General features: G+C 43.9%; 1 protein-coding gene across 1 annotated transcript in view; it reads right to left on the reverse strand.

Annotated features, from left to right (window-relative positions):
* SLC9A3 (solute carrier family 9 member A3) overlaps positions 1-18958 on the reverse strand; it is a 90934-nt gene that overhangs the window by 3809 nt on the left and 68167 nt on the right. Inside the window, exons 10-13 of the mRNA XM_074987925.1 lie at positions 16526-16655; positions 8776-8891; positions 4047-4176; positions 497-673 (exon numbers count right to left, since the gene is read on the reverse strand). Of these exons, the coding sequence (XP_074844026.1) occupies positions 497-673; positions 4047-4176; positions 8776-8891; positions 16526-16655 (553 nt within the window). The remainder of the gene's footprint in view (positions 1-496; positions 674-4046; positions 4177-8775; positions 8892-16525; positions 16656-18958) is intronic.

Consider the following 18958-nt stretch of genomic DNA (forward strand, 5'->3'; position numbering starts at 1 on the left):
TTGCAAAGAGATTAAGGCCCTGATATTAATGCACACACACAACTTTATCAATGGCTGGTGGCAGTTTCCAATTCCTTTTTGCGGTTGTCCTTCCTTCCTCTAAGCAGGAGAAGCTGAAGTTTCATCTCAAACCATCAGCTCCCGAGTTCAATACAACTTCCATGGAGACAAAAGCCATCCCTTCTGGAACCATGTTTGTTGAACCTGGAATCCCCTCATACCCAAAGAAAGGGTCCCACAGGACAGAGAGATCTAGTGAATGCATGCCACAAGATTTCTGAGGGTGCAATGCCACCTCCAGAGTCGCCACTTGACACACCTCTCCCCTTGCTTGGGTCTTACTGGACAATCCTCCCTCAGAGGAACTTTCACGTGGAATAGATTCATGGGAACTGAAATTACACTATGCCTCCTCAGGAATGGATCCTCTAAAGCACCAGGCCCATTGTCTGGGTAAGTGGCAGATAAGACCTGGTCCCACATGCAGGACTCTTACCCTTTTTTGTCCCCGGTCTCTCTTGTGGTTTTTGTTGATCTTTTTGGGTTGGTTGATTCCCAGTTTGGTACTCTTGAAAGATTCCAAGCGCTTCCTCATTGTCCTGTGGAAAATCTCCTTGTCTTGTTTGTCGTCTTCATTCTGAATAATCTCGTGCCGACTGTATGGATGTCGGTGCTTTAGCCAGGAAGAGAAGAGAATATTTACATACACAAAAATAAACCGGGGCCCAACACCAAGGCAACTGCCCACACCAATCAATTACAAAAAGCAATTAATTATGAGTCAACATGTTCCCAGGTAGTTAATTATTTTCTTCTTACCGATAAGTACAGTAATTTGAAAAATATTGATTAAAAGTCATTCAGATTAAACACACTAGCTAGAACAGGTCGTGCTCAAACAGCTCAGACTTCCTAAGGTTACATGTTTTATTTCACCCTCCCTCACTCCCATGTTCACTTGCAGACCTACAACAACCAACCAGCAGAACAGATTTGGGGCCCAATTCCACTAGCTGCTCTCAAACTAACATAGCAAGGCACAGACCATCCAGAAAGTTCTTGGATTGCACTGACGACAATTTTTTATTTCAGAAGGTGGAAAAAAGTTACTGGGAGGGAAAGCAGTCCTAGATCTGATTTTAACAAACAGGGATGAACTGGTCGATAGTCTGAAAGCGGAAGACAGCTTGGGAGAAAGTGACCATGAAATCATAGAGTTCAAGATTCTAAGAAATGGCAAAAGGGAGAACATCAAAATAGAAACAATGGATTGCAGGAAGGCAGACTTTGATAAACTCAGAGACCTGGTAGGTAAGGTCCCATGGGAAGTAAGGCTAAGAGGAAAAACAACTGAAGAGAGTTGGCAGTTTACCAAAGGACATTATTAAGGGCCCAAAGCAAGCTATTCTGCTGTGTCAGAAAGATATAAAGCATGGTGAATAACTACCTTAGCTTAACCAGGAGACATTGCATGATCTCAAAATCAAAAAGGAATGATATAAACAGTGGAAATTACGAGAAATTACAAAGGATGAATATAAGCAAACAATATGGCTGTGTCTACACTGAGCCCTAGTGCCAAAAGTTTGACGCAAATAAGCAGTCTTGAAAATGCAATAGGGTGGCACATTTGCATATTCTCACAGTAAACGTGCATATTCATAAGGATACTTTGCATATCCAGACAGAAATCGAGCCATGTCGACATGGTTCTGCCAGCAAAAACACACTTTGTCAGCAGCCTCTTATGCCTGATTTTTTTCCCAGGTGTAAGTAGCTGCAGACAAAGGGGTTTTTATTGCCAGAACCATGTCTACATGGCTGGGTTTTTGCCATGGTATGCAAATCAGCCTCATGCATATGTACATTAGTCACACAAATATGCCAGTGGACCTCCATTTTACATTTTCAAGACTGCTTATTTGCCTTAAACTGTCAACAGTAGGGCTCAGTGTAGACACAGCCTAAGTGTATGCAGGGGCAAGATTAGAAAGGCAAAGGTGAAAAACAAGCTCAAGCTAGTTAGAGACATAAAGGGTAACAAGAAGACGTATAAATATATTAGAACCAAGAGGAAGACCAAGGACAGGCTAGGCCCACTACTCAGTGAGGAGGGAGAAACAATATCGGGAAATTTGGAAATGGCAGAGGTGCTTAATGACTTCTTTGTTTTAGTCTTCATCAAGAAGTCTGATGGACAAATGCCTAACATGGTGAATGCTAATGAGAAGGGGGCAGGTTTAGAGGCTAAAATAAAAAAGGAACAAGTTAAAAATTACTTAGAAAAATTAGGTGTCTGTAAGTCACCAGGGCCTAATGAAATACATCCTAGAATACTCAAGAAGCTGATAGAGGAGGTATTGGAACCTTTAACTTTCAACTTTGGAATGTCTTGGAAGTCAGGAGAGATTCCAGAAGACAGTGAATGGGCAAATATAGTGCCCATCTATGAAAAGGGAAAAAAGAACAACCCAGGAAACTATAGACCAGTCAGTTTAACTTCTGTACTGGGAAAGATAATGGAGCAAGTAATTAAGGAATTTATCTGCAAACACCTGGAAGAAAATAAGGTGATATGTAACATCCAGCATGGACTGATGAAGAACAAATCATGCCAGACCAATCTAACAGATTTCTTTTATAGATAACAAGTCTTGTGGATAAGGGAGAAGCCATGGATGTGGTATACTTAGTCTTCAGTAAGGCATCTGAAATGGTCTCACATGATCTTCTAATCAATAAACTAGGCAAATACAACTTAGATGGGGTTACTATAAGGTGGGTGCATAACTGGCCAGATAACCATTCTCAGAGACTAGTTATTAATGGTTTGCAGTCATGCTGGAAGGGCATAACAAGTGGGGCTCTGCAAGGGTCTGGTCTGGAACCAGTTCTATTCAATATCTTCATCAACAACTTAGATACTGGTATAGAGGGTATGTTTATTAAGTTTGTAGATGATACCAAGCTCGTAGGGGTTGCAACTGCTTTGGAGGATAGGGTCAGAATTCAAAATGATCTGGACAAACTGGAGAAATGGTCTGAGGTAAACAGGATGAAGTTTAATAAGGACAAATGCAAAGTACTCCCCTTAGGAAGGAACAATCAGCTTCATACATACACAATGGGAAGCAAGTGTCTAGGAAGGAGTACTGTGGAGAGGGATTTAGTGGTCAGAGGGGACCACAAGTTAAATATGAGTCAACAGTACTGTTGCAAAAAAGCAAATATGATTCTGGGATGCATGAACAGGAGCACTGAGAGCAAGACATGGGAAGTCATTCTTTCACTCTACTCAGCACTCCTTAGGCCTCAACTGGAGTATTGTGTCCAGTTCTGGGCACTGCATTTCAAGAAAGATGTGAAGAAATTGGAGAAGGTCCAGAGAAGAGCAACAAGAATGATTAAAGGTCTAGAGAACATGAGGTATGAGGGAATACAGAAAAAACTGGACTTGTTTAGTTTAGAAGAGAGAAGACTTAGAGGGGATGTGATAGTGGTTTTTAAGTTCCTCAAAGCGGCTTAGAAGGAAGGGGGAGAAAACTTGTTCTCCTTGGCCTCCGAAGATAGGACAAGGAGCAATGGACTTAAACTGCAGCAAGGGAGGTTTAGCTTGGACATTAAGAAAAACTTCCTAACTGTCAGGGTGGTTAAACACTGGAATAAACTGCCTAGGGATGTTGTGGAATCTCCATCACTGGAGCTATTTAAGGGCAAGTTAGACAGACATCTATCAGGGATGGTCTAGATGGTGTTTGGTCTTGCAGTGAAGGCCGGGGCCTGGATTTGATGACCTATCGAGGTCCCTTCCAGTTCTAGTGTTCTATGATTCTATGAGTAGTGCCTCTGAAGTCAATGAGACTACAGTACTTGTCTTGTAAGGACTGCTCCCATGACTAATGGTTTGCAGGGTCAGAGCCCATCTTCAGTTAGCGACTGATTTTGCAGCTTTGTCCTTCTGTTTTGAGTTTCCAAAGAATATTCCCCATTCAGTTGCTTCTGGCTCTCAAATGAAAACATGGTCATGGCTACAACTCGTATCTTACCTCTTGTCTAGGTTTGTAAAGATACTGCTGCAGTGTGTGGTGAGTGACTGTATCCTCTGTATCTCGTATGCTTTTTCTCCTCTGCTCTAAGGCTTGCATATCAAGACAAACGGAGCTGGCTTTTTCTCTCCTACAGCATAATATGAAAATACATACTTTTTTGGATCATTGACAGGTGGAAAAAGCATGCACTGCAATGTGTTTAAACAGGAAAGAAACTGTGGATGGGATTAAAGACAAGTAAACATCATCATGGGTTAAATGTAGTCTAGATTGAGTGGGCACAAGTGCAGGCCCCTGAGCAGATTCAGCAATGACTTCAGTGATGGTGTAATTTGGCCAGACAAAATGACAAACTTGCAACTACTCAGCATTGACTGGATCACCTGCTTTGTCTTATAAACTTCAGCTTATTTGCTTCTTTTCCTGCTACATCCTGTCCTTCTACACCTGCAGAATGGAAGTTGTACCAGTCTAGCTCAGTAGTTCCCATACAGAGGTGTCTCCAGACCACCAGGTGATCCACTATGTTCTCAAGACAGGGCCAGAACCCACTAGAATGGTATTCTGGAAATTTCACTGCATAGAGGATGGCAATTCTGTCACTCACTGTGCACAACCATTCATGCTGCTGGGGATATTCTAGCGGTTCTAGTACTTCCCCATTCGAAACAACACACTCCCTGCACGGGTTGAGTAGTACTTTTTCTGCCATAAATGTCAAGATTCACAACATTCACAAGTAACAGACCCATTTAGGAGAAAGAGAAATGCAGATGAAGGGATATGTATAGGACTCTACAGCAAAGCTGGGACCTGAACTTCCAGAATCTTGAGACCACTGAACTGAACTCCACGCATGTGTATTTTTAGAGATATTACAACTAACCAAACTAACAGAATAATAATGGCATGAAATTTTGGTATAAAAAATGAAAGGGGTCAGGGACATTTAGTGTAGGTTTACACAGCACAGTTATTTCAAAATAACTATCCTAGTGTCTACACAACACAACCACGATTCCGAAATAATTTTGAAATAGCAGCTGGCTTATTTCAAAATTGGTAAACCCCATTCTGGCCATGGCGACCCTACACCTCCCTTTGGGAAGGGGCATGTAAATTATGGCTGTTTGAAAATGCAAATGAGGTGCTTACATGAATATTCAATGCCTCATTTGCATGACGATGGCCACCCCCCCTGTTGAAAGTGCTGATTTAGAACTAAAAATAGCCATCTAGCTGGGGCTCCTTTGAAAGTGTGCCCTAATTTCAAAAGCACCTTCTTCTTCCCAAAAATTTTGAATGGCCATAATTTACATGCCCCTTCTAAAAGGGAGGGTTAGCGTAGCCACGGCCTGTATGAGGAATAGTGCCTATTTCAAAATATCGATTTTGAAATAGGTGCTGTTAAGACAGGGAACAGAGCTTATTTTGAAATATACCATAGTGCAGCCAATGGCCCTGTTTCAAAATAGACGCTATGGTCGTGTCTACACTAGCACAAATCTTCGATATGCCCATGCAAATGGCCACTTCAAAGATTACTAATGAGGCGCTGAAATGCATAGTCAGCACCTCATTAGCATGCTGCAGGCCGCGGCTCTTCGAAACTGCCACATTTCACTCCAGCACGGCTTGTCCAGTTGGGGATCCTTTTCGAAAGGACCCCGGAAACTTTGAAGTCCCCTGTTGATAGGAATAAGGGGATTTCGAAATTCCCGGGGTCCTCTCGAAAAGGACCTCCGTCTGGATGAGCTGCACGGGAGGGAAACACGGCAATTTCAAAGAGCTGCATTTCAGCACCTCATTAGTAATCTTTGAAATGGCTATTTGCATGGCCATTTCGAAGATTTGTACTAGTGTAGACGTAGTCTATGAGAGTAGAATGCTCTATTTTGAAATAACTAAGTGCTATTTTGAGATGTAGTTTAGTGGGTAGCAGTGTTATTTCAAAGTAAGCTATTCTGGAATAGCTTATTTCAGAATCGGGTTGCTGTGTAGACATACCCTTAGTCTGATGTGAAAGGGATCCCTGGAAGAAACATCATGGGAACCACTTATTTAGGTCATCCATTACCATGCTATTAGTCACAATCAGTTTCCTACCCACAGAATACCAAAGTGAGTAGTACTTGATAATTTACAACTGTGATCAGAATAAGTTGCCAATGCCATTGTTTGTTTTCATCACAGTTAATTTATCCCAATAGATTTTATGCAATATTTGTTTCTCAAATCTCTGTACTTTTTTTTCCTAAAAAGTTAAAAAGTGACTTATGGTTAAACCTCTGAAATTTGCCTCTTTGCAAATATTGTAGACAAGACCCATGGACTCTAAAACAAGCTGGACCAACATTATGCTGACTATAGTTTTTGTCGCATGCCTGTGCAGCAGATGGGAAATTTGTTGCCAATTCCAGGAATAGTCAAATGAGGAGATTTTTCTTGAACTAAATATGCAAAGGATAATACAATCGGTATGGTCTTGTCTGTGTGGTCTATATTAGTGTTATTCCTTTAAGTTGCCTCTAAGTTTTTCATATGCTGCAGATGTTTGGGTACATGCTGTCAGAGGGGAAGTAAAGGTTTTGGCAGCGGGTAAAAGGTCAGAAAAGACCAAGTTCTACCATCCTTTTTCAGACCAATTTTGAAGAGTAAAGGGCCTTCAAAGTAGTGCGGGCTACATGCATGCCAGCACTTTGAAGTTTGATGCTTTGAAGTTGCCGTGGGGGAAAATTAGCCTAATGAAATGCTGCGTATTCACCGCAGCACTTCATTAGTAATCTCCCGCAGCCCTGATTACCATCCCCCCTTCGAAATTGGGGGCAAGTGTAGACACAGCCTTTGAGTAGACACAGTGAAATTGGTGGGTCTATGCATGAAACAAGGTATGGATTGTAACCGATTTTACAGCATCGTGTTCAATTTATGAATTATGTATGTCTGATTGTGTCTGCTCCACAGGGGAGAGTTACCACAGCTCTTCCAATAACTTAAAAAACACTAGGGGGTGATCACCCTGGGGACTGTAAAAAACTTCAGAGAAACTCTGTCCCCTAGGCTGTTTGCATATACTGGTTCAAACTAGGTTTCCCAGAGACCCAAACAAAGAAGGAGCTTTGGGACTAAAAAGGCTGAGTCTGAACTAACACAGGGCCTTCTTTTCTTTCAGGAAACACACATGGTCCTCAGTACAAGGGAGAGGTAAGGCAGAGCAACCTTTGGTGTAGCAGGGCCCACAACACCCGTGGGTGACCTCTGGCAAGCTGTTCTCATGCACACAGGAACTTTCATGGCTTTTGTATCTTCTCTGTCATGCCTTAACCCTAAGAAGAAAGGAACTGACAATGTCTTGTGATAACCTGGACAAACCTTAAGAAACTAAGACAAACTTTACTGCATGAGGTTAAACCTCACTGAAGCAGAGCTCAGAGCTGTCCTCTCAATAGGGAGAGATGGAGTGGCTGCCCCAGGCCCAGTGTTTTTTGGGGCCCTGCAGCAGCTGCCGCCGCCATCCTATGGACAGAAGGGAGAAGGATTACCTGGGGCGGGCTGTAAGTGATGGAGGCAGCGGCAGAGGGTCACCTCCTCTCACCCCACACTCACCATGCGGTGCGAGCGGCAGCCCCGCTGAGCAGGCTGCCATTGCGTGGTGAGTGCGGGAAAGGACCATGGGCAGGTGACACCCTGATCCTGCTGCCACCCACTTCCACTGCCCACGTCCTGCCATGGGTAATCTACCCTCCCTAGCCCTGACTGCCCCCAGAACGCCTCACCCCTATTAAACTCTCCCTGCTCCCCACCTCCTGACCATGCCCCTGGGATCCCTTGCCCCTTGTCCAACCCCAGCATCTAACCCCTCTGATCCCCATCCAGACCACCGGGCAGGCAGCACTGCAGCTGCGCCACTTGGCCAGAGATCGCAGCAGTGCCGCCTGGAACGTCAGTGCTGGCAGCGTGGTGAGCTGCAGAAGGGGAGGGAGGCAACAGGGGCTAGGGGCCAACCTTCTGCGGGGGGAGCCTGGAGGCCAGAGAGAAGGATCCTGTGGGCCAGATGTGGTCTGTGGGCCATAGTTTGCTCCCCTCTGCTCTAGCAGGATGCTAATGTATTCCTTTGTTATATCAGGCTTTGAAGCCACCTCCTGAAGAGGGGTGCACAGGCGAGCTCAAACTGGATTCTTCATGAACCAATAAAAGACAAACAAAGGATTTTTGGATAAATAACCTGGCTGTAAACTCTCTCCGCGCCTTCTTCCCGACCCATCAAAGCCTCACCCAGCCTTTTGGGCTAAGAGTAGGATGGACGAGACCTACTGAGGCCTCATAAGACTGGTGGCCTGTTCTGAGCTGAAGCTGTGGTGAGCTTGTAACCACAAGAAATCCACTTAGGTGGGGTTAAAGGACTGATCCCGACAGAGGCCAGGTTCAGGGGCGGGGGGTTGAACCCTTATTGGCACGTGTGCAGGTCTTTTATTCTTTTTAATATGTTTTCTCCGGAGTGCTTTTTATCTGAAGATTAAAATAGGCTTGTGTACAAAGAACAGTCTGAGGTGCCTGTCATGGCTGATAGTCACTCCATTCTCAGTCTCTGACAAGAAAGCAGCCAAGTTAGAACGGGAGCATTCTGCACCCATTTTGTACTGGGGTAATAACTTTTTTTTTTTTTTTTTGTATTTAATCATATATCAATCAGAAATAAAAATGGCCCCCTAGAAAAGTAACTCACAGTAAACAGGAGACAGAGGCCTCCACAGTACTTGATCGAGGAGTGTTGAAGTCCACGTTGACCATGTTGTCCGTACTCGAAGAACGAATGAAAGCCAGTGAACCTCTACGCTCTCCCTGTTCACAGAAAGCAACGAGCTGCATTAGCGGTAAGGTTTTTAGTTAAAGAGTGTATGATGTTAACACAGGTACACCCAAGGCTAAGTTGTACAATATAAGAAAAGATGGGTTCATTTTTGAAGCTTCCATAGGCAAATGACACAAATACAAAAGAACTGGGGAAAGTTGTAACAAGAATAAAGACTGTCTCTCTATTTTTCCCATGCTGCTTATTTCCCTGGGAGAAAGTTCAAGCTAGTACAGAGGCCAGCCCAAAGCCATTCCATTTATGTAACACTTCACAGCGCTAATTTGAAGACAATGTGATTTTACAGGCCTTCTCCTTATTTTCTGCAAATGGCATCCCTGCACCTTTAAAAACCCTTGGCGAGAGTCACCAAAAGTTTGAATTCCCCTTTCCACTATATAAAAGGTTACTTTGAAATGGGAGGGAGTATGGGCTACACTGGGAGAGTAAAAAGAGGGCCAGGGCAAAACTGGGAGGCAAGACCAAATCAATGTCTGAGATGCCTATATACAAATGCAAGAAGTATGGGAAATAAGCAAGAAGAATTGGAAGTACTAATAAATGAATACAACTATGATATCGTTGGCATCACAGAAACTTGGTGGGATAATACACATGATTGGAATGTTGGTATTGAAGGGTACAGCCTGCTTAGGAAGGACAGACAGGGAAAGAAGGGAGGAGGTGTTGCCTTGTATATTAAAAATGTACACACTTGGACAGAGGTGGAGATGGATGTAGGAGATGGACGGGTTGAAAGTCTCTGGGTTAGACTCAGAGGAGTAAAAAACAAGGATGAGGTCCTACTAGGAGTCTACTACAGGCCCCCTACCCAGGTGGAAGAGGTGGATGAGGCTTTCTTTAAACAGCTAACAAAATCATCCAGGGCCCAGAATTTGGTGGTGATGGGGGACTTCAACTATCCAAGTATATGTTGGGAAACTAATACAGCAGGGGACAGACTGTCCAATAAATTCTTGGATTGCATTGCAGACAACTTTTTATTCCAAAAGGTTGAAAAAGCTACCAGAGGGGAAGCTGTTCTAGATTTAATTTTAACAAATAGGGAGGAAATTATTGAGAATTTCAAAGTGGAAGGATGCTTGGGTGAAAGTGATCATGAAATCATAGAGTTCGCAGTTCTAAGGAAGGGTAGAAGGGAAAACAGTACAATAGAGATAATGGATTTCAGGAAGGCAGATTTTGGTAAACTCAGGCAGCTGGTAGGTAAGGTCCCATGGGAAGCTAAACTGAGGGGAAAAACGGCTGAGGAGAGTTGGCAGTTTTTCAAAGGGACATTATTAAGGGCCCAAAAGCAAGCTATCCCGCTGTGTAGGAAAGATAGAAAACATGGTGAAAGACTGCCTTGGCTTAACCAGGAGATCTTGCATGATCTCAAACTAAAAAAGGAATCATATAAGAAATGGAAACTAGGACAAATTACAAAGGATGAATATAGGCAAACAACACGAGCGTGCAGGAGCAAGATTAGAAAGGCTAAGGCACAAAATGAGCTCAAACTAGCTACAAGCATAAAGGGAAACAAAAAGGCTTTTTACAAATACATTGGTAACAAGAGGAAGACCAAGGAGAGGGTAGGGCCATTGGTCAGTGAGGAGGGAGGAACAGTAACAGGGAATTTGGAAATGGCAGAGATGTTTAATGATTTCTTTGTTTCGGTCTTCACTGAGAAATCTGAAGGAATGCCTGACATAGAGAATGCTAGTGAAAAAGGGGTAGGCTTAGAAGTTGAAATAAGAAAAGAGCAAATTAAAATTTACTTAGAAAAATTAGATGTCTGCAAATCACCAGGGCCTGATGAAATGCATCCTAGAATCCTCAAGGAGCTGATAGAAGAGGTATCTGAGCCTTTAGCAATCATTTTTGGTAAATCGTGGGAGACAGGAGAGATTCCAGAAGACTGGAAAAGGGCAAATATAATACCCATTTATAAAAAGGGGAACAAGAATAACCCGGGAAACTACAGGCCAGTCAGCTTAACTTCTGCGCCAGGAAAGATAATGGAGCAGGTAATTAAAGAAATCATCTGCAAGCATTTGGAAGGTGGTACGGTGCTAGGGAACAGCCAGCATGGCTTTGTTAAAAACAGATCATGTCAAACCAATCTAACAGCTTTCTTTGATAGAATAACGAGTCTTGTGGATAAGGGAGAAGTGGTGGATGTGATATACCTAGACTTCAGTAAAGCATTTGGCACGGTCTCACATAATATACTTATCAATAAACTATGCAAATACAACTTAGATGGGGCTACTATAAGGTGGGTGAACAACTGGCTGGATAACCGTACCCAGAGGGTAGTTATTAATGGTTTTCAATCCGGCTGGAAAAGTATAACTAGTGGGGTTCCGCAGGGGTCTGTTTTAGGACCGGTTCTGTTCAATATCTTCATTAACGCTTTAGATATTGACATAGAAAGTACACTTATTAAGTTTGCAGATGATACCAAGCTGGGAGGGGTTGCAACTTCTTTGGAGGATAGGGTCATAATTCAAAAGGATCTGGATAAACTGGAGAAATGGGCTGAGATAAACAGGATGAAGTTTAATAAGGACAAATGCAAAGTGCTCCACTTAGGAAGAAACAATCAGTGTCACACATACAGAATGGGAAAGGCCTGCCTAGGAATGAGTACAGCAGAAAGGGATCTGGGGGTTATAGTGGACCACAAGCTAAATATGAGTCAACAGTGTGATGCTGTTGCGAAAAAGGCAAACATGATTCTAGGATGCATTAACAGGTGTGTTGTGAACAAGACACGAGAAGTCATTCTCCCGCTCCACTCTGCGCTGGTTAGGCCTCAGCTGGAGTATTGTGTCCAGTTCTGGGCACTGCAGTACAGGAAGGATGTGGAGAAATTGGAGAGGGTCCAGAGGAGAGCAATGAGAATGATCAAAGGTCTAGAGAACATGACCTATGAAGAAAGGCTGAAAGAATTGGGCTTGTTTAGTTTGGAAAAGAGAAGATTGAGGGGGGACGTGATAGCACTTTTCAGGTATCTAAAAGGGTGTCATAAGGCAGAGGAAGGGAACTTGTTCTTCCTTGCCTCCGAGGATAGAACAAGAGGCAATGGACTGAAATTGCAGTAGGGGAGGTTCAGGTTGGACATTAGGAAAAAACTCCTAACTGTCAGGGTGACCAAACACTAGAACGAATTGCCAAGGGAGGTGGTAGAATCTCCATCACTGGAGATATTTAAGAAGAGGTTAGATAGATGGCTTTCAGGGATGGTCTAGAAAATGCTTGGTCCTGCCATGAGGGCAGGGGGCTGGACTCGATGGACTCTCGAGGTCCCTTCCAGTCCTACTCTTCTATGATTCTATGATTTCAATAATGGATGTCATTTTTCATCTAACACCTTGCCAGACATCTGCAGACATCTATCTATCCAGGTACTTATATTGGGACCCATATCTCTGCGAACGGAATACCTCCCAAGATATGACAGTAATAGTTCTGTTTTCTTTCCCAGAAGGAAAGAGGCAAATGTTTGGTAAATCATTAACTGTATGTATATACACGCATGAGGAACTAAAGCTGAATTGCAAAGGTGAGTTTTACTTTCAGTTCTGCAGGTGGTGATACACAAGTGGATTCCTGTCAAACTTTTGTTTCCATTTTTCACCCCTTGTTCCCCGTGGCCTCACACTGTCATTGTTCTAGTGGACTGGAGCTATTGAGTGAAGTCGGGCTGCCAAAAGGCGAGGACTTTCTCAGATAGTAAAGGGAAATTCCATCTGTGGCTTTGAACTGCAGCACAGAGCTCTTGGATCAGACTCTGTGCTTTAATGAGCGGTGAATGGAACACCTGTGGAACAGTATTTCCCGGACTCCCAGAAGTACGTTACCCTTAAGACCAAAGCCAATGTACTGTGATTTTGTAAGCTATAGCTCTATCATGCCTATTTAGAATAGAACACTAGGACTGGAAGGGACCTTGAGAGGCCATCAAGTCCAGCCCCCTGCCCCAATGGCAGGACCAAGTACTGTCTAAACCATCCCTGATAGACATCTATCTAACCAGTTCTTAAATATCTCCAGCGATGGAGATTCCACAACCTCCCTTGGCAATTTATTCCACTGTTTGACCACCCTGACAGTTAGGAACTTTTTCCTAATGTCCAACCTAAACCTCCCTTGCTGCAGTTTAGAGTCCACTGACTCTTGTTCTATCCTCAAAGGCCAGAAAGGACAAGTTTTCTCTTTCCTCCTTAAGACACCCTTTCAGATACCTGAAAACTACTATCATGTTCCACTCAGTCTTCTCTTTTCCAAACTAAACAAACCCCATTCTTTCAGCCTTTCTTTGTAGGTCATATTCTCTAGATCTTTAATCATTCTTGTCACTCTTTTCTGGACCCTCTCTAATTTCTCCACATCTTTCTTGAACTGTGGTGCCCAGAACTGGGCACAATACTCCAGCTGAGGCCTAACCAGTGCAGAGTAGAGCAGAAGAATGACTTCTTGTGTCTTGCTCACAACATGCCTGTTAATGCAGCCCAGAATCATGTTTGCTTTTTTTGCAACAGCATCGCACTGTTGGCTCCTATTTAGCTTGTGGTCCACTATGACCCCTAAATCCCTTTCTGCTGTGAACTGGAAGGGACCTTGGGAGGTCATCTAGTCCAGTCCCCCACCCTCTTGGCAGAACCAAGCACCATCCCTGATGTCTATTTGCTCCAATCTCTGAATGGCTTCCCTAAGGATTGAGCTCACAACCCTGGGTTTAGCAGGCCAGTGCTCATACCACTGAGCTACCCCTGCTCCCATTTTACATATCCAGGCACAGTAAAGGAATGGAGAAAGCTTAAGCATGGTTCTAATAGGGTATGCTGCGCCAGAGGCTAACTCTGTCATTCATATCCCCACCAACTTTTATTACTTGAGCTCTGACTGAAAAACCACCAGTTGGTAGAGGAGGCCAGTTAACCGAGTGACCACACAGCTGAGGGGCTACTAGGGTGGAAGTGTCCCCAGCAGCTATGCAGAGAGGGAGGCCCGGGGGAGAGGAAGGTACCTGACAGAAGACAGGCAGGACGGGCTGCTGTGCGTACTATTATGTAATCTTTTGTGGCAGCAAATGGGACAGCTGCCTACTGACTATAAATATAACATAGAATAGAGCATGGTGGTGATTCAGCAGACCTGGAGTGGCTGTGGTCAGATACTGAGGCTGGAAAGGACACTCAAGAGACCTGCCTGTGACAATAATGGAGAAACCCTATATTCCCTGCAGTACGATCTCTATGTGTAATTTATACTAATCTGTGTTTTAAGTCATTTGGAACAGTTCAATGGCAGTAGAAAAATCACTGGGACATATAAAAATAGAAATACCTACATACCAATTAAAGTAAAATGGAAATCAGATCTGTAAGGCACAGGAATGTGAGGTTCACAATTACATTACTGCTAGAACTATTACTGATTGAAGCATGAAATGTTTTTTAAATGACACCCACATCACTGAAACACATGAAATGGGGCTACCAAAATTTCTGGTCACAGGTAAAAATATCCTTTGTGGACATTTATTTGCATGTGTATTTCTGGAACCCATTCTGTGTGTGATAACTAGGTAAGATCCTTAGACCTAAGCTCTCAGTCTAGATGCAGTTTTAGCTATTATTTGAAGACTGCTTATATGCAGGAGGGGAGTGTAAATCAGCAAGAGACAGGCTCCAGGGATAGGCTGTTGAGAATAACAAGGAGATTTTCTAGCCTGCTAGCATCCAGAGATTGGCAGGAATTTGAGTGGTCAGCTGTTTTCAGATATGGTGTCTGGAGTCCTGCCTGGTGTTCCACTGAATTGAACCATTACAGAACCAACCAACAGTTCAGAGATCAGGAAGATTTGGTCCCAGAGAAGAATGTTCTCTTATGACATGGCTCACAAAATAAAAAAGCTTGAGAACCATTGCAAAAGGTTTTGGATTCTACTAGTGAGTAACACTGAATTTGCTGGTGAGGCAACAATGTTTCGTATTTTGGTGTTAGTTTTTCTTTAGGAAACTGATGAGCAAAAAAAACAGAAAAGCTCTTTATCAAGCTGGTAGCTCATTTAGGGACAAGAAGAAACAACACCTCGAGGCTAGTCCCGGGATGCACTTAGCTTGCAAGTGCCATCTGCATTACCTGCCCTAATTCTAATGTCTGAACAGGCCATCACTGGAAACTATACTAGTGCTTCAGCTGCAACTTGTTTAATTATGCACAGAGAGCCAAAAGACACCACCTTTACACATGCTGACCAATACATGTTCACTTGAGTAGCTCCAGTGAAACCAGGGGAATACTTAATGCATGAGGAAGCAGAAGCCAAATGTCTGAATGAAACCTGGTAGAACAAAACATTGATATACACAGGAATATACAGCAACCTACAGCAGGTGAGGGATGGCCCAATGGTTAGAACATCAGCCTTGTAAACCCAGGTTTGTGAGCTCAGTCCTTGAGGGTATGAATTAACAACTTGAGGTTTGCAGAGGATATAGTTATCCTCGAGGAAGATGAGGAGAAGCTAGCAAAAATGGTGCAGGTGTTAAACTAAGAAGGGAAGCAGTACAGACTGATTATGAACATTGATTAAAACAATGGTATTTGGAGATAAGGAAATAGGGAGGAAGATCAGTGTCGATGGTATTGAACTAGAAAATGTAGAAAAGTTCACATATCTGGGGAGCAACATAACATATCATCTAGACTGTAAAAAGGGAATAGCAAGAGCAAATTTGAAGGTGATGGAAAAGCAAAGCAATTAGCTTAAGAACAAAGCTGGCTGTCTTGAAAATGTGTGCATTCAGCAGCATGTTGTACGGATGTGAGACATGGGTGATAAAAGATTTGAAAAGAAGACTATTGGCATTTGAAAGGAGGTGTTATAGAAAGATTCTGAGAATAGGACGGATGCAGAAGGTCACCAATGAGGAATTATATAGGAAGATACAGCTGAAAGAAAAACTGCTGCAGAAGGTTATAAAACACAAGCTACAACTATTTGGACATATTTGCAAAATGAACAATGAACGAAAAATCAAGACGCTGGTATTTGGCATAATGGATGGTTTGAACAGAAGAAGCAGACCTCACGGAGAATGGATAGATGATGTGGTAGATTGGTGTGGAGCTAGTCTACAGAAACTAATCCACTCTGCACTGGATAGGGAAAGATGGAAGGAAATAGTGAGAGGCATCAGACACCCACAGGCACTGAGTCCACAGTTATTCATGATGATGATGGTATGTTTAGGGTGCCTGGGGCAAACAGACATTCTTCTTTTTAAAAAAAATTCTGTCAGGGATGGTGATAGGTCCTGCTGTGAGTGCATGGGAATTAGATTGGATGACCTCTTGAGGTCGCTTCCAGCTCTATGAAATAAGTATACCGCCAGAACTAGTGGTCCTGTGGAATTAGTGCTAAAGCAAAGTACCACAATCACATAAACAGGTGGTGATGGGACAAAATATACTTCAAATACCATTTCACCATAAAAGGTTTGCTGTTGGTTCTGCTTTCCTAATACATTGAAGTAAAGCTATGCTGCAATATTTAAAATAAAGACATATGATGTTACAAGGTACAAGATAAGACATGCAAAAATACCTCAGCCACGTAGCTGATGGCATCCTTCAGGTTGAGCTCATGGAAAATATTAAGAATCTGGTCTCTTGATTTTTGAGCAGACCTTCTCATCAGTACTTTACTGAGCATTTTTCGATCAAAATTGGACCACCTAGTGATTTAAACGAACAATTTTGAGAGCATCAATGTATAGCATCTTAGTTTGACTTAGTTCCTTTGAAGTAAGCATTGTTAGACACCTTGCCAGATAATAAATACAGTGAGGTGTGTTTTGTTGCTTTATTTCTGTAAAGAACAGCTAAAGCACATTTAGAAAAGACTTATATCTGGAGTTACACAAATCACAACACTCTTTTGAGAGGTGCAGCCACCAGGCACAGCTACTACAGAATAACAGCAGTAAGAGGTTATCCATTAGAGTATACAAAATGTTTCTAGTTTCCAGATCAAAAGGGCATGTCCAATACCAGAGAATTGTGACAAAAGACAGTTGCTTACCCCCGTAACTGGTGTTCTTTGAGATGTGTTGTTCATGTCCATTCCAACATACGTGTGCGTGTGAGTGCTCATTTGTCGGAAAAAGTTTCCCTAGCCTGTAGCCGTCAGGTTGGTGTGGTGCCCCCTGGAATGGCACCGATATAGCACTGCCTGACCCAACCCCACTCAGTTCCTTCTTGATGGCTACTTTGACAGTAGGGAAGGCGGGAGGGCTTTGGAATGGACATGAGCAACACACCCTGAAGAACGCCAGTTACGAAGGTACGTAACTGTCTGTTCTTCTTCAAGTGATTGTTCACGTGCACTCCAATGAGGGTGACTGCCAGCTGACGTTAGGAGTTGGGGTCAGAGCATCAGAAGGAGTGTAGTACACCCGTGCCCACTGCAATGTCCTCCCTAGTGTGCTGCGTAACTGTGTAATGGGCTGAAAATGTGTGAATGGAAGACCAGGTGGCCACCCTACAGACGGGTTAGGAATGTTGCTGAAGAGGCCTGCGCTCTTGTAGGGTGAGCCCTGATCAGAGGAGAGGGAACCCCTGATGGCTCGCAGCATCCCTTAGTACATGCTATTAACCAGAAGGAAATCCTCTGGGACAAAAACGAGGGGTGGGGGGGCCTTCATCCTCTCAGCCAAAACCCCAAAGGCTTGCTGTGACTCTCTGAACGGCTTGGGGCTTGGGGCTTGGTCCTGTCCCTGTAAAAAGCCAAGGCTCTACAGACATCACAGGTATGTAAACTCTGCTCCCTTGGGACAGCATGAGGCTTAGGGTAAAAAACAATAATTAAAAAAAAAACCCCACAAGAACAATAAAAAAATCTTGATTGACACGGACAGAGGAGACCCACCTTCAGCAGGAAAGCCAGACGGGGTCTCAGTCTAAGCTTCTCCTTATGGAACACAGTACATGGTGGGCCCGCTGAGAGGGCCCTAAACTCAGACACCTTTCTGGCCAATGTGATGGGCACCAGAAAGGCTGCTTTGTAAGTTACAAACAGCAGGGAGCAGGGAGCAGGGAGTGGGGAGCGGGGAGCAGGGAGCGGGGAGCAAGGCGCTCAAAAGGGGGGCTCCATATGCCTGGCCATAACCAAACTAAGCTCCCAGGCAGGTCAGGGGTAAGGCACCGGTGGCCTAACCCTTTCCAAGCCCTTCATGAATCTCTTGATCACAGGGTCCGGGAAGATCGACAAAAGGCCTGGCCTGGGATGAAAGGCAGACATGGCCGCCAGTTGTACTTTAATAGAAGACAGGGACAGCCCCAACTGGTTTAGGTGCCCCGAACAATCCAGAATTGAGAGGATTGTGACCTGCAAGGGAGACAACCTCTTCCGGGATGTCCAAACTGCAAACTTTTTCCACTTTGCCAAGTAAGTGGCCTTTGTAGAAGGTTTCTTACTATTTAAAAGTACCTCCCTCACTGGGTCTGACCAGGAAAGTTCCATGGCACTCAACCACAAAGCTTCCATGCCACGAGATGAAGGGACAGGAGATTGGGGTGCTGAAGCCACTCTTCCTCCTGTATCATTGGGTCCGGGAGTAATGGGAGTGTTACTGGATTGTACACTGACAGGTCCAACTGGACTGAGTACCAATGATGTCTGACCCACGCTGGAGCCACCAAGATTACTGAAGCCTGGTCTGCTCCTATTTTGAAGAGGATCCTGTGGACGAGAGAAGCCGGAGGGAATGCATACAGCAGAGGGCATATCCACGACACGTTGAACGCATCTGCCCAGGACCCTGGATTGCAGTTCCAGTAAGAACAAAATGTTTGGCGCTTTGAACTGAGGCACATGGCAAACAGGTCCACCTGGGAATAGTCCCAAATTTGGAAAACTGATTGCAGCATGTCCAAGTAAATGGACCACTTGTGGTTCATGAAGGATCTGCTGAGGTGGTCCACTATGGTACTGTAGACTCCAGATAGGGAGTGGGCCTCCAGGAGGATTTTGTGCTGA

The sequence above is a fragment of the Carettochelys insculpta genome, chromosome 2 (assembly GCF_033958435.1).
Source record: "Carettochelys insculpta isolate YL-2023 chromosome 2, ASM3395843v1, whole genome shotgun sequence".
NCBI lineage: Eukaryota > Metazoa > Chordata > Testudines > Carettochelyidae > Carettochelys > Carettochelys insculpta.